General features: G+C 55.4%; 1 protein-coding gene across 13 annotated transcripts; it reads left to right on the top strand.

Moving 5' to 3' along the window:
* The first annotated feature begins 816 nt into the window (after positions 1-816).
* On the top strand, positions 817-14,467 carry Dpf1 (double PHD fingers 1). 13 transcript variants are annotated; one of them, XM_032894001.1, is made up of 12 exons: positions 817-905; positions 6,256-6,416; positions 6,490-6,597; positions 8,107-8,234; positions 8,451-8,540; positions 9,827-9,905; positions 10,058-10,189; positions 11,030-11,080; positions 11,174-11,293; positions 12,407-12,519; positions 13,058-13,139; positions 13,288-14,467. In XM_032894001.1, the coding sequence occupies exons 1-12, from the start codon at positions 874-876 to the stop codon at positions 13,356-13,358; spliced, it is 1,167 nt and encodes a 388-aa protein (XP_032749892.1). In that variant the 5' UTR covers positions 817-873; the 3' UTR covers positions 13,359-14,467. The 13 variants fall into 13 exon arrangements, with proteins under 13 accessions (XP_032749892.1, XP_032749889.1, XP_032749897.1 ...); XM_032893998.1 differs by having other exon boundaries at positions 13,028-13,139; XM_032893996.1 differs by lacking the exon at positions 817-905 and adding an exon at positions 4,791-4,915.
* Positions 14,468-15,170: the final 703 nt, after the last annotated feature.

Below are 15,170 nucleotides of genomic sequence, written 5' to 3'. Positions count from 1 at the left end.
CCTTGCTCACTTCAAATTTGCCTCACTTTTCACTCATTTTCTCTGCGTTAGTGTTTGCACGCGTGTGTCTGTGTACCTTGCCTGTGTCTGGTGCTCACAGAGACCAGAAAAGGATGTCAGACCCCTGGAGCTGGATTTTCAGGCGAGTGTGGACAGCCCAATGTGGATGCTGGGAGCGGAACCTGGGTCCTTTGGAAGGACAGGAGGAGTTCTTAACTGCTAAGCCATCTCTCCAGCACTAGAATGTGAACTTCTTGAGAAGAACAGCGACTTCGTCATTGCCGTATTCTCAGCACCAGAGAGTACCGGCCCATAGGTGCTATGCCAATGGACAAAGACATTGATTAAACCCTTCTGTTCTAAGACAGCTTTACAACAAGTTAGAGCCACTCACACCAGCAGGGACAGAAAAAAAAATATTCCTTACACCCTGTGGGTCATCCACATCCCTTGGGGTGGTGATGGTGGTGGTGGTGGTATGGGACTAGATGGTGGAAGAAGCCCCAGCTGGGACCTAGACATCCTCAGAGTGGGAAGGATGCTACAGTGGGATGCTCAGCCCCGCCCTGTATCCCCAGCAACCAATGGGTGCGCCATACTCCCAACGGCCCCTGGGACGTGTAGTCCCCGCAGGGGCGCCCTCGGGCGCCGCCGCGCGCCCCTAGACTCCAGGTCCCGTCGTGCGCCGGGAGGCGCGGGGATTGGCTGGGCCACGCCCCCAGCCCGCCCCGCTTCGCTCGCGCCGCAGCCCCAAGAATGAATGAAATCGTAGCGCGCTGGGCGGCAGAGCGGGCGTCGCAGGCCAGGCTGGGCCCGCGCGCAGCGGCAGCGGCAGCGGCGCCCCGGGCCGGAGGCGGCCCAGCGGAGCGGGCCATGGCCACCGCCATTCAGAACCCGCTCAAGTCGTGAGTGTCCTTCCCTAAGTCTGGACCCCTCCCTCAGGAGCGGGTCCTCCCCCCCCCGCACTCTCCGGGGCCGGGGTGGGGGACGCAGCGCGTGGATGGTATAAATGGTACTTGGGGATCCCCTTGCACCCCCACTCCCCTGCTGACCCTCCATCCCCTATCGCCTCTGGGGTTAGATACCGGAGCCCTTCTGGATCGCGGGGGCACCTCTTCTTTGTCGCTGTCAGTGAAGGAATGTGCCGCGGGCTAGGGGGTGGTGGAGGCCGTGTCCCCACCCAGAGTGGGGGTAGGGGCTTCACTCGCCTACTCCATCTCTGCTCCTCGGAGTCTTTGGGGTGCCCGACTTCCCCGGGTGGGTGGGAGGTATCAACCTTTAAGTACCGGCCAGGAGCCTCACGCATCTCACCCCATTCCCCCTCATCAAAGCACCATCCTCTTGTCGGGTCTTTCTCCAGGAACCCCGTGGCTGCAGAGTGGGAGCTAAGGCCATCCCCATTTGAGTCCTTACTGTCTCCTCTCTTTGCTCCCGGGTCTCCCAGACCTAGAAGTCTTGATGTCTCGGTCGGCTCGGACCGCGGCATTCCTCCTTCTCCCCGCCCATACCCATCTAACGCGAGCACCTCCCATCCCTTTGGGGACCGGTGCCTCGGGAGCTGGTGCTGGGAGCGCCCTCCCTCTCCGGGAATTCCCTCCCTTTCGGTCTGTGCGATACTCTCTGAGTGCTGGCTGCCTGCTGGGCCGGGTGACTGGACACCCGGCCGCCTGGGTCTGAGGCTAGCCCCTCCCCGTCCCTCCTCGCTTTTTTGCCATCGGATGCCAGCTTCACCTCTTTATATCTCCCTCCTTCCTTCCTCGGGATCCCGGACTCCCGGGTCCCAACGCTCTCTTTCCCTCCCACCCCCTTTCCCAGGCGGTGACAGCCGGCTCCGAGTGACAGGAGCGTGGCCGCTCCCGCCCTCTCTCCCTGCAGGAGAGCGGCACTCCCCTCCCCCGCTTCGGGCCCGGCAGAGGAGGCGGAGGGCGAGCGCCCGCAGCGCCGCACAAAGGGGCCGGGGCTACTTCCCCCTTTCCCCACCCCCTGCGCTCACAGACTTGACCTTGAGCCTGGAGCTTTGGGATGACTGGGGGTGTGCATCCCCCACCCCCGTCCACCCATAGAACAGTTGTTTGGACCCAAGCCCCTCCCCGGTCGCTTCTGGTTTCTGGGGGCGGGGGGGGGCGGTGAGAGTTAGGGGGCCGGGATTTACAGTGGAGCTAGAGGAACTGTCTGGTGCCTGGGTCAGTGTGAAGGGGAGAGTATGGTAAGGTGCTCCGCTTGCCTCTCATTCGAAGCCACGCACACCGAGGTCTGCCTTTTGGAGGGACACCCAGAAATCACTGAAGATTGGAGTTTCAATCTGGGTCGGTGGGTCTGCAGACACGTTGGAGGAAGTGTGCGTTTGATATGCTCTCTGCAGGAGTAGAGGGGGCAGCCAACCTCTTCAGGTTATCTTTCAAAGGGTCTGTCTATTGGGCTGGAAGTGGGGACACAACTTGCTCCTCAATGGTGCCGGAGCCACAGGTCGTGGTGGCCCACGCCTTTAATCGCAGATGCAGGAGAATTTCTGCGGGTCTGGTCTTCCCATGAGCTCCGGGCCAGCCAGGGCTAGAGCCAAATCCCCTTGGGAAGAAGAGTCCATTGGCACTGGCTTTAGTTCCTTCTGCCTGAATTCACACTTGGCTTTGAAGCCCACTCTGGGCCTCAGTGTTACAGTGTGGGTTGGGCAGAACAGCTGTTTGCATTACCTCGTGGGGGCAGCAGCCAGGCCCGTGGAGGCTGTTGTGTTATGGACGTGATCTTTGATACTCAAGCCACCTAAGTCACTAAATCAATGAAGCTGGCCCGGAGTACCTGACTTCCCGTTGACACTTTCGAGGTGCTGGGATTAACAAGTGTGTGCCAGCGCCAGGTCCTTGAGTCTTGTGGGTTTTTGCTTGTTAGTTTTGTTTTCAAGACAGAGCCTTAAAAACTCTCTAGGCACCGGCTACCATCCCATGCTAGGGTGACATACCTAAGCCACAGGATCTCACTAAAAGGTCCATCTTTGTCCACACTTTGCACAGAGCCTGACTCAAAGGATTGATGTGAATAGTGACTAGTTAGTATCATCACACAGGGCACTGGGCTGGGGACAGGAGAGTTGCCCGGGCAACTGAGAGGATGGGGGGACGGGGGGGGGGGGGAAGGGGGGAGCAGGTTCTGAGGAGAGAGTGTGCAGAAGGGTCTGTGATGGTGATGGGCAAGCAAAGGGAGCCAGGCCCTTTCCTGGTGGTTGCTTGGGTGTCAGAGGTGACCTGAGCTGGAGAAGGAGTGTAAGTAAGGGCAGGACCGAGGTAGAACCGTGGAGGCAGTTGGTGTGGTGAGGATCTGGAGGGTGGTAGAGGACTGTTACAAGGACCCTCCTAGCTGAACACTGGGCCTGGAAACTGGGCATATGGTGGTATGGTCTGGAGATGATACAAAGTCAGGGGTACCATTTATTCCTGGGTAGGACATAAATTAGACACCCTACCAGTGCCGGGGAACAGATGGGTCAAGGCCTTGGATGACTTGAGATGGGTGGGCGGATGGGGACATTTGTAGAAAGGAGCTAAGTCTTGAGATGTATTGTGTGTGTGAAGTGCGGGAAATCTTGAGACTTGTGAGGATGGGTGGACCGCCCCCTGCTGGACAAGAGTGGTTTTGTATTAACACTTGATATGCTAATTTATGCAGCCACTCTAATCAGAATGCTAAGTTATTCCCCAGAGGGTGGGGCTGAGTGAGTGGTGTATGTGTGTGTGTGTGTGTGTGTGTGTGTGTGTGTGTGTGTGTGTGTGTGTGTGTGTGTGTGGTGAGACTCAGTAGGTCAGCTCATTCTCTGGGGATCTCTTACTGTGGGTGATGGTAGGAGAGAAAAGAAGCCGAGGCTCCTGTAGGGATGGATGACAGGCGCATGAATCCTACATCCAGACAACAGTCAGGAGCTGAGAACAGGTAAGGTTTCCTCAGGATTTCAATGAGACTAGTAAAGGTTTAGTGTGGAGCGAGTGTTAGGCGCACAGTAGGTGTTAAGTATTCACTCAACAAATATTTGTTGAACACCTACTAAGGCAGGCTACTAATTCTTCCTAATAACAATGTTACCACTTTATGTCTTGGTACATTATCATATCCTCTTTGTAGATATCTTCTCTGTGGAATAAGTGAATTTATTAGTACCTGGCAGAGATTAATTCCAGCACTTGGTGGTGTGGAGTCACACACTAATTCCAGCACTTGGAGAGACAGAGGCAGCAGAATTGACCAGCTTGGGCTGAACAGCAAGATGCTGTCCTTAAAACAGCCACTTACCCTGTTACTATTGTAATCTTCAGTCCGTCGAGACAGGCCCAGAAAGCTTAAGTAATGCGCCTGAAGTCCTATCGGCGAGGATTTGAACCCAAGAAGAATGACGGCAGTTCTGTAGTCCTCTGTAGGAGTGGAGTGAGGTGGCCGCAAGAGTTATCTCTCAGTCACGATGGATTCTCTAGAGTTTGGAGTGCCAGGTGGCGTCTGGCGCGCTGGTGACACCGCCGGGTGGGCACCTGCGAGGTCCCCGCGCCTGTGGCTGGGTGTGCGTGAAGGTGGGGTGAATGGAAGTCTGCGAGTGTAGTGTGACTGTGTGTAAGCGGCCATGTGCGCGTGTGTGCGTGCATGCGTCTGTGCACGTGGGGCTGGGAGTGCATGTGAGTGAGCGTGTGCGAACCACTGCGTGATCCTCCATCCCTCTGGGTCGGAGGACCCGCTAGGGACTACCACTCCCAGCATGGCCTGGGCGGCCCGCCCTGCCAACCTGATTGGTTGAGATCCTCGTGCTCCCGCCCCCCGGGAATGAATGGATGGGCGGCCTCAGCGCCCGCCCGACCGCTGGGAGGACCGACCCGGCAGGGACCTGCTGGGGGCAGGACCCGGGGAGCAAGATGGCCACGGTCATCCCCAGCCCCCTGAGGTGGTGCGGGCGTGCGCGAGGCGGGGGAGTCAGCGCGGGCGAGTCTGTGTGGCTGCGAGTGCGTGTGTGTGTATGTGTGCGGCCGCTGGGGGTGGGGCTGGTGGGGTGTCAGGGGGCTGTCACCGCGTGCGGGGGTGCGAGTGTATGTGACTGTGGGTGTCTGGCAAGAATGGTGTACGACGCGTTGCTCCTGGACGGGTGGAGGGCGTGGGGGAGGGGTCTCCAAGGATTTTTAGGGGAAAGGGGTCATGTCCCCTCCCAGGGATGCTAGGGTTTGAAAGAGGGTAAATGATTTAGAGAAGATGGGGCCTGGGTACACTCGAGTCGAACCCACGCTACCTTTGTCTTGGGGTGTGGAGTGTGTGGTGAGACTTATACATTGCTTTTTGTTTTGTAGCTGAATGTGTGGGTACGTATAGGATTTCTTTTATTCTGCACTACCTATCTGAGTATTTGGGTCTCTAAGTGTGTGCACATGTCTGGTGAAACTGCACCATTTATGTTCCGTGTCTCTGGATAGGGAGGTGTGGGGCTAGGTCTAAATATTTGCACGAACAGAGGCAGACCGGACTGTCCCTCTGTTTCCAAGGCGTGTACCTGTGTTTGGGAATGTATTTTAAATTTGGGTTTGTTTTTCCCCCGGAGGGTGTGAATGTGTGTATGTGTACCTGTGTAAATCTCTGTGATGTCTTTGTATTGTGTGTTTGGCTGAAGTGTCTCTGGATGAATATGTAAGCGCATATGTAAATGATTCTAGGGTCCCTATCTTTTGACAACGTGTGACTGTTGGGATGAGTGTTGTGTGGTGTGTTTCCATGTTGTGGGGCTTTGTGGATAATCTGCCTCTGGACACATCTGGGGTCTCTGGATACATGGCATTCATAGGTAGTTCTATGGATATTCTTTTAAAATTTGGAATATTTGTGTTCTGCAAGAGATGTGCGGCTGTGCGACAGAGAGAATTTGTTTGCTACTCCTTTGTGAATATTGGGATATGTTTCTCTTTGTGTGTGAATCCCGTGTGGCCATGTGCGATTTGTTTGTATTGGATGTTTGGCTACATGTGTGGACGGGTCCCGGTGTGTTTTGGTCTGTTTCTATATTGTCTGTGAATACTTCTTAACCCGAGACATAATCAAGTTTTAGGTAACTGCTTCCCTGCCTGCACCCTGCCCCGCCCCCGGATCCAGAGGGGTGGGAGGAGATGGGGGAGGTGAAGGTGGACCTGGTCGGCTTGCCCTTTGAGGACCAGCGGGAACGGGCCGCCGGGGAGGGTGCTGGGCCTCCTCGCACCAGCCCTTGCTGACAGCCGCCCGCCCGCTGCTCGCCCGCCCCCGCAGCCTTGGCGAGGACTTCTACCGGGAGGCCATCGAGCACTGCCGCAGCTACAACGCGCGCCTGTGTGCCGAGCGCAGCCTGCGCCTGCCCTTCCTCGACTCTCAGACCGGCGTCGCTCAGAACAACTGCTACATCTGGATGGAGAAGACCCACCGCGGGCCTGGTACCCGCCGCGAGGCTGGGGCGGGGCGGGGCCTGCGTCCAGGGACCTCACTCTCACAGCCTCTCTCCTCTAGGTTTGGCCCCAGGACAGATCTACACTTACCCCGCCCGCTGTTGGAGGAAGAAACGGAGACTCAACATCCTGGAGGACCCCAGGCTCCGGCCCTGCGAGTACAAGATCGGTGGGTGGAGCTGTGTCCCCTGCGCTTGCTGTGGCCCCAGTCAAGGCCTTCAACCCCCATCCTGCTGCCCGTCTGAACTGTCTGAACTTCGTCTTTATTATCTCGAGTGTCTTCACAGCAGGCTATCTGTCCCTGGATGTCTTGAGTTACTTTCTATGGGTTCCTGAGCTGCCAGCTGTACCTGCTATGTGGGTCAGGGCGAGCAGGTGTATGGAGGACGCGGTGTTATCCATGTCTAGATGTATCAAGTCTGACTGTACGTGTTTCCGAGTGAGCTGGGACACACCCGTGTCTGGCAGTGTTTCTTTCTGTGGGTGCTTGAGGGCTGTCTCACCGTGTATGTGTTAAAGAGTTAGCCACAGTTCTCCAGCTGTGGGTCAAGACCCCGCATAACCTATTTACATTCACGATTTGTATCTGTAGCAAAATTACTGTTACAAAGTAGCAAGGAAGTCATCTTGTGGCTGGGGGTGACCACAACATGGGGAACTGTATTAAATTTAGGGTCACACTTTTAGGAAGGTTGAGAGCCACTGAGTTAAGAGTGTCTAGTTGTATTCGCTGCTGAGTGTTTTAGAATGCTTGTTCCTTTCTAGGTGTTTCCAAGAGAGAATATGTATCGGAAAGTGTGTATTTGATTGTGTGTGGGTGGTAGGTCTGTGCGTACCTAGCTTTTTCTGGGCTCTATGTGATTCTATCAGGGCATCCTGTTAGAGTAGTGTCTGTGAGAGCCTTTCTGGGTTAGGTGTTTCTTCTGGAGTTTTCCAGTGTGTTCTGGAAAGGCAGACATTGGTCTCGTCCTCTGTCCAAATGTGTGTGTGAAGGTTTGCTTGTATCAGGAGTACTGGAAGTGCTGACTGGCTGTGATTTCCGGTGTATGTCAGACTGTGTTTCTCTGTGCAAGTGTGTGACCACATTTGAGTGCTTCTCCTTGGGGTTGTCTCTGAGTGTCCAGGTGTATCACGTGGCCTGCCTGTGTCTTCCTAATTAACGAAGGCCCAGATTTCTCTGAAGCTCTGCCTGTCTCTTCCTGAGTATCTCTGTATCCAAGGACTTAATCGTATCTCTTCTGTGTGTCCAGCTGTACTCAAAGGTTGGCTGTGTTCCTTCGTGTGGCTGGCCATCTATCTGCATGTCCCGCATATGTGTCTGTATGTATCCTATTCAAATGTCTTTCTAACTTTCTTTGGGTGTATCTGAGGGTCTAGGCGCCTTTTCACTGTGCAGGTGTTTATGAGGGTCTTCTATTGTTCCTGAGGGTTTCTGGTGTATGCGGGTCTCGCCCTGTCTTCTTTATCTAGTAGAGCTGAGGGCATGGCTGTGTCTCCCCAGGGTATGGGCGTTCTTTCCAGGGCCCGAGTTGAATCCTTATGTCCATTGTTGGTTGAGCGTGGGAGAGGCTGCCCCTGCTACAAGGACCACGCTCCCACCCCCACCCGCCTGCAACCTGGGCACTTTGACCACAGCCTCTTCAACTGATACCTCTTTCCAACTGTGGACTGTCCCCAGATTGTGAGGCACCTCTGAAGAAGGAGGGTGGCCTCCCGGAAGGGCCAGTCCTTGAGGCTCTGCTGTGCGCTGAGACTGGAGAGAAGAAAGTGGAGTTGAAGGAGGAGGAGACCATTATGGACTGTCAGGTAGGAGCCCCCTCCCTGGCTGCAGGTGCGCTGTCACCACTATGCCTTCCTGCTCTGAGATGCCCGGCTCCACAGGGCCTTTGGGGACCCTACAGCCCCATTCTCCCAGAACACCTCTGCTTGTAGAAGGCTCCCTGACTTGCTCTCCCACCCCACCTGCAGCACATCAGTGCCCCCACCTTCTTGACCCCCCAATCTCCCTTCTACTGGGCCCAGAAACAGCAGTTGCTGGAGTTTCCGCATGATCTCGAGGTAGAAGACTTGGAGGAAGACATTCCCAGGAGGAAGAACAGGGCCAAAGGAAAGGTATCTTCCAGAAGCTTCTCCCTCCCACCTCCTCCCCAGAGCTATGTGAAGGAGTAGAGGGTTTTGCACCCATTCTTATGGGTGAGGAAATGGAAACTCAGTGGATTATAACAATTTCAAAATTGGAGCTTGTGGATCAGAACTGTCTTGCAGACCTGGGTGTGGCAGCCCACACTTGTAATCCCAATACCTGGGAGGCTGAGGCAGGAGAATTGCTCCAAGTTTGGGAGAAGCGAATCCCAGGCTATTCTGAACTCCATAAAGAGACCATGTGCAAAAAGAAAAAAAAAATTCCTAAACCAAACCAGCCACCCAGACAACAACAGCAACACACACACAAACACACACACACAAACATACCACACACACACACACAAACATGTATGCATACATACGAACACGTACAAACACGTATGCACAACCACATGTGGATATACACACAGACAAACACATGGACAAATATACACTCCACATACACACATAAACACACATATACATGCACACCACACACACAAGTGCACATGCCCATATGAACATATACACACATATACCATGCATACACACCACACATACAGACACATATGCAAATACACATTTACTACATGCACACAATCAAACATACACACACACATAACACACACACACACACACACACACACACACACACACACACCCTCCATTACGAGCAGTAAAAAGGTGTTAGAACACACCTTTAATTCCAGCACTGGAGAGCCTGAGGCAAGAGGACCTCTGTGAGTTCAAGGCCAACCTGATCTTTATAGCGAGTTCTCGGACAGCAAGGACTGTGTGGAGAGACTCTGTCTCAAAACAACACCAAAAAGAACTATCTAATAGGTGTACTGCGAGAAGTTCAAAGGCTCACAGCTAGAAAATGTGCCCGGTTTTAATGGGGAGATTTCATTATTGCTGTGTGGCTCTGCGATGGCACCCAGAGTCTCCTACTCCCATGACACCTGCTCTGTCACTGAGCCACACCCCCCAGTACTAAGAAAATTTTAACTTTTTTCTTCAGTTTGAATTCTCAAGTCTAAATGAAGAAACCCACTAGGGCACGGTAGCACATACCCGTAACCCAGAGGCAGGAGGGTCACTGCATGTTTAAGGCCAGTCTGATCGACAGAGTGATTTCCAGGTCAGGCAGGGCTACACCATGAGACCCTCTCTAAAGCAACGACAGCGACGACAAGGAGAACTCAAAAGCCCCAGGAATGATGAGCCTTTCCCTGGTTTCCTGGCTTCCTTACTCCTAACCCTCCTCCCTACAGGCGTATGGCATTGGAGGTCTCCGGAAACGCCAGGACAACGCATCCTTGGAGGACCGAGACAAGCCGTACGTCTGTGATAGTGAGTTCTGCCGAGGGGAAAGAGAGAGGGGGTGTGGGACCCAGGGACTCTCCCTTTTGGCCCTTGGCAGAGCAGGGGGGTGTGATCCTGGAGACCCGGGGTGGAGGAGGTGGCCCTGGAGTCTGACAACCACCCACTCACTTCCCCTCCAGTCTGTGGGAAGAGGTATAAGAACCGGCCAGGGCTTAGCTACCACTACACCCACACCCACCTGGCTGAGGAGGAGGGGGAGGAGCACACTGAGCGCCACGCCCTGCCTTTCCACCGGAAAAACAACCATAAACGTGAGTTGTGAGTTGGAGGGTCAAGGCTGGTGGGTGAGGTGCGAGGGGTGGGGCGGGGGCGGTGGAGACTGGTAATGTCTGGGGGGGTGGGGGCACAGTTAGACATTTCTGGAAAAAATCTTCACGGTTCCCTCCCCCACCAATCATAGGGATGCTGGCTCTGGGGTTGCCATGACAACCCACCCCATCTCTCTCTCTCTCTCTCTCTCTCTCTCTCTCTCTCTCTCTCTCTCTCTCTCACTCACTCCCTTCCCGTATTTCTGGGTCTGATTTATTGTTTCAATTAGAGCCTGGAGTGGGGTGGTAGATGATCCCCTCTCTTCCTAGACCTCCCTTGTCTCCTCTGCTATGCTAGGGTCCAGGGGCAAGGTCCCCAGGGTCCTTGACACCCACTCATGGCTGTTCCATGCCATGACAACTGAACCATGGGGGGAGGGGGCCTAGCTCACCTGTCCCTCAAAGACAGCTTCTACAAATCCACAGGCCTGACACAGAACCTTCTGTGCTGTATGTAACAATGTCCTCCTGATTAGGCGTTGCAGAACTGCGGGCTAAGCGTTGGCCTAGGCAAGCTTACCTGGGGGGTGCAAACACACGATGGTGGCAGCAGCCATGGGTTCTTGCTAAGGCTATGTCTATCCTCACACTTTTACCCAAATAGAGAAAACATACCCAAATAGAATCCTAAGAGTTAGGGTTCTGGTGAGCATTCCTTGTCCCTCCCCCAGCTTTCTTGCTACTTCCCAGTGCCTGGGCCAAGGGTCCGCCCCTGGGGCTGAGGCTGGGGACAGATGGGACCTTGCCTATGGTAAGAGCCCCTTTCTGTCCCCCTACCCCCAGAGTTTTACAAAGAATTGGCCTGGGTCCCCGAGGCACAGAGGAAACACACAGGTAGGGGCACCTCCCTCCTCCCCGACTTCTGCAGTAGTCTTTGACTGGCACGCCTCACCTGTCCTGTGCCCACCGCTGCCTGCTGTCTTTCAGCCAAGAAAGCACCAGATGGCACTGTCATCCCCAATGGCTACTGTGACTTTTGCCTGGGGGGCTCCAAGAAGACTGGATGTCCTGAGGACCTCATCTCCTGTGCGGACTGCGGGCGATCAGGTGAAACTCACCACGTATTTCTGGAAGATCAGGGGCGGGAGGAGGACATCTCAGAATCTGAATTTAGGGAGTGGGAGGCAGGCGAGTAAGGGGCTGTCCCTAGCCTGTCCTAGGGGCTGCCTCTGCTGCAGGGGTCTGTGAGAGACTGAGCAGGGTTGCTGGCACAGTGGGAACCAACAGTACAAGGTGCCCTGGCTTTGTGTTTTCCCGGCAAGGAGAGTAGAGAGAAGCTAGGGAGGCATTGTGGGTAGGGGACGGAGGTATGGGAGCAATTGCACCACCTGGGTGCTGTGAATAGCAGGATTGTGTGCTGTAGAACTGTGGTTAATACAGTGTGGTTTTCCATGGAGGCCTCCTGGGTAGTAAGGCTGGTCACTTGAGCAGCGTGGATGATGGACTGTGGCTGTGATGTGCTGTGGGCAGAGTGCTGTGGCTACTGGCCACTGGGCACTTGCGGGCAGTAGCTACGGCTGTCAGGCCGTGTGGGCTGTTGGCGTCTGGCTCTGGGAGATGTAGTTGTAACCGTTGGGTGTTGTGGGCAGTGGCTACAGGTGCCTTCGTGCCCTGGGAGAATGGCTGAGCAGATTCACACAGAGGAAGTTCGTTTGCTGGTGCCTGGTGCGGGATGGCCTTTGGTTTTCAGGGAAGCAAGGTGTGGGGACCCTGTTGTGGAACTCAGTTGCCATAGCATCCTGGTTGGCAGAGGTCGGCTGCCACGTTGCTGTGGTTAACAGGAGGGCTGGACGCTCTGCTGTGGGTATTGGAATGTGGCTGCCTAGCGCAATACTTAACAGACTGTGGTGGCCACGGTGTTGTGGGTGGTAGAACGTGGTTGCCACAGCACTGTGGGTAATGGAATGTGGTTGCCATGGTGTTCTGGGGAGCAGAGTGTGGTTGTCATGGTGGCTGAGTAGGAGACTGTGGTGGCCAACACACGGCTGCTTGCCCGGCAGTCCAGCTTCCGGATGTTGGTCTCAGGGTTAGGGTCCCACTGCAGAGCTCACCTTGACCTCTGGGTCGGGGCTGAGGATAGAGCCATTACCTCCCCACGTGTCAGTAGCCACCAGAGGTACAACGACTCCGCTAACGGCCTCCCTGCCCCTCAACCCCCAGGACATCCCTCGTGTTTACAGTTCACGGTGAACATGACCGCAGCTGTGCGGACCTACCGCTGGCAGTGCATCGAATGCAAGTCCTGCAGCCTGTGTGGCACCTCGGAGAATGACGTGAGTGCCCGCCCCACCTCCCGGGCACGTCCCCAGCTTCCCTTCCGGCCTGGCTCTGCCACCTTTGCTCGTGAAGCCTAAAGCCTTCCTTGTTCATAACCCCTGGGTGACCAGCATTAGCATGCATTACGGTCACCATCGTCCCTAGTGTTCCTTTGTCATATTCTTCCCCTTGACGCCTCCCAGCCTCCCTTGAGGCTGGTGCTCTGGTTCCCACTACACAGAGAAGATACTGAGCTCAGAGAGGGAGAATGACGCCTGAGGTCGCCAAGCTCAGAAGGTTGTAGGGCCAGCATTCGAACCTATATATTGCTCCCAAGTTGGTCTCTGGCTAGTTGAACATCGTTCAGCGTTCTGTAGCTACATAATCCAGACCACACTGTGTGAGCCCCGACAAGGCCAGTGGGCTCCACAGTAGAGACTGCAGAGCCAGTTTTCTCATAAGGGCCCCTGGGACCCAGCCCCTGCCCCAGCCCCCCACCCCGGTTTCTGGTGCCCGTGCCCCCAGGGTGCCAGCTGGGCGGGTCTCACCCCCCAGGACCAGCTGCTGTTCTGTGACGACTGCGATCGGGGTTACCACATGTACTGCCTGAGCCCTCCCATGGCGGAGCCCCCGGAAGGTGAGGGAAGAGATGGGTGAGACACGGGGTGGGTGGGTTGGAACATTGTCTTCCTGGTGGCAGAGACCATGTGCTCTGGGTGGGGACAGGTGGGGGGGGCGCTCTTCATCGGCTTGAGTCTAATTTTGTCTCACGGCTTCCCCCGCAGGGAGCTGGAGTTGCCACCTCTGTCTCCGGCACTTGAAAGAAAAGGCCTCCGCTTACATCACCCTGACTTAGACCTGGCTCTGCTGCTCCAGGACCTTTGGGTGGTGCTATCCTTGGCCTCTTGGAGCTCCTGACTCTTCCCGCCTGGTGTCCCCAGTGGAAGGGATAGGGTGAAGCCCAGAGAGGGGCCAAGGCGGTCTCCCTCTGCAAGTGGAATGTTACCCTGAGGGAGGGTGGGTCCAGCAGGGTCCCTCCTGTCCCCCATCTTCATTCCTTGACAAGTGGGCACCAGGCTTCTGCTCCCCTCAAAGCCATACCCCGCCTCTGGGCGGGCATAGAGGGGTAGTGGATGCCAGCCAGTGGCACGGAAAAAGCCTTTTTCTAAAGAAAAAGACAAAACGTGAAAAAAAAAGGAAAAAAAAAAGAAATTAATATATACAAAGATTCCTCTAAGCCTGGCTGGGTGGGGGGCCACTGAGTGTCTGCTGGGACCTGACTTTACCAGTTTCCTGAATGGCCCCTCCCCACCCCATTTCTGGAGTTGCAATTGTCTCAACTCCCATCTGAGGTGGGTACCACACCTTCCTCACACCCAGGCCAGGTGGGCATGGTGCCCACACACTGCCCCCTCCCGGTACCCACCGTGGATACTGCATGATGTGAACCATGGTTTTGAACTCTTCCTGCCCCTCCTTCGAGAGCCCCGCCCTGCGCCCACCCGGTGCCTGCCAGACCTGGGGCTTGCAGCTGGGGGAGGCCGGTGGGGTGAGGCAGGCAGGCAGGCAGCCAGCCCGCTGCAATGAGAAGAAGCACAGATTGCAATGGACTTCAGTTGTTTTTTGTTTTTGTTTTTGTTTTTGTTTTTTTTTCTTTCTTTCTCCCTTCCCAGCCCTTTCCTTCCCTACCCAGCCAGGCTGGGCTGCCTCCTTCCCCCCCTCGCTAGCCATTTTGGGGGTGGCAAGGAGGTGTGGTCGTTTCTCGTGGTTGTGTGTGTTTGTTGTTCGGGTTTTAAAAAAGGGAAATTGAGACTGCAAGTGGGGGGAGGTGGAGGGTCTGGGGGAGTCTGCCCCCAACCCAGGAGTACCCCCCTTGCCACCAAGTCTCCTTTATTGCCTGCCTCTGCTGTGAATTAACTTGTTCTGTGTATTAAACTGGGCCGGACCCCTCTGCCCACAACTGCTTCCATCTCTAACCTCTCTTGGGGTGTCACCAACATGGGAAGCCAAGGGGCCTCACTGGGGTAGAAGCCACTGTGGCTGGCCCCCACCTCTTTGCCCCTACACCATGCCTCCCTCTGGCTTTGTCCCAGCTCCTCCCTGTCTTGCTGGAGAGAAGAGGGGGATGGGGTGGAGGGGCTCCCACCCAGCCAGCTGTGGTTGCCATAGCAACGGGCTGCTGCAGCTGCAGCGGGAGGCAGCTCAAAGAGGGAGGTGGGAGTGAAGACTTGGGGGGAGGGGAGGGCTGGAGAGACCAGAAGGCAGCCCCCTCCCAGGCTAGGGTTCGGAGATTGCACCTCAGCCGGGCTGGCTGTCACTTGGGATTCCCTGTCCTGGGTGTGGCTAAAAGTGGAGGACTGGAGGACGTCTCAAAACACAGGGATTTAAGGAAACAGGCAGGGTGGGGTGGGGGTGGGAGTGGAGTACCAGGGCAATGGTCAGGAAGGAAGAGGATTCTGAGGCCACAAATTTACTGAATGAAAAAAAGAGGACAAAGCTCATTTGTGGGGAGATGCGCTAATGTGAGAGAGTCCCAGGAATTCCGAGGGAAGAGGACCGGGACGGGGTGGAAGACTAGTCCAGGACATAATAGTCTAAAAGAAGGAAAAAAAAAAAAAAAAGCCAGGCTCTGGCAAGACCAGGGGAGGGAGAAGTGGACAGCTATTTG

The sequence above is a fragment of the Rattus rattus genome, chromosome 2, assembly GCF_011064425.1.
Source record: "Rattus rattus isolate New Zealand chromosome 2, Rrattus_CSIRO_v1, whole genome shotgun sequence".
NCBI lineage: Eukaryota > Metazoa > Chordata > Mammalia > Rodentia > Muridae > Rattus > Rattus rattus.
Note: the sequence above shows the minus strand (reverse complement) of the source record. Positions and strands in the feature narration are given on the sequence as shown.

What these genes read in the sequence shown, in the direction of transcription:
- Dpf1 (XM_032893993.1), top strand. Translation starts at nt 4,806, where the DNA reads ATGGGCGGCCTCAGCGCCCGCCCGACCGCTGGGAGGACCGACCCGGCA. An exon ending in CAAGCCGTACGTCTGTGATA is followed by an intron (nt 9,906 to 10,057) that starts GTGAGTTCTGCC and finishes CTTCCCCTCCAG; the next exon opens with TCTGTGGGAAGAGGTATAAG. An exon ending in CCGGAAAAACAACCATAAAC is followed by an intron (nt 10,190 to 11,029) that starts GTGAGTTGTGAG and finishes CCCTACCCCCAG; the next exon opens with AGTTTTACAAAGAATTGGCC.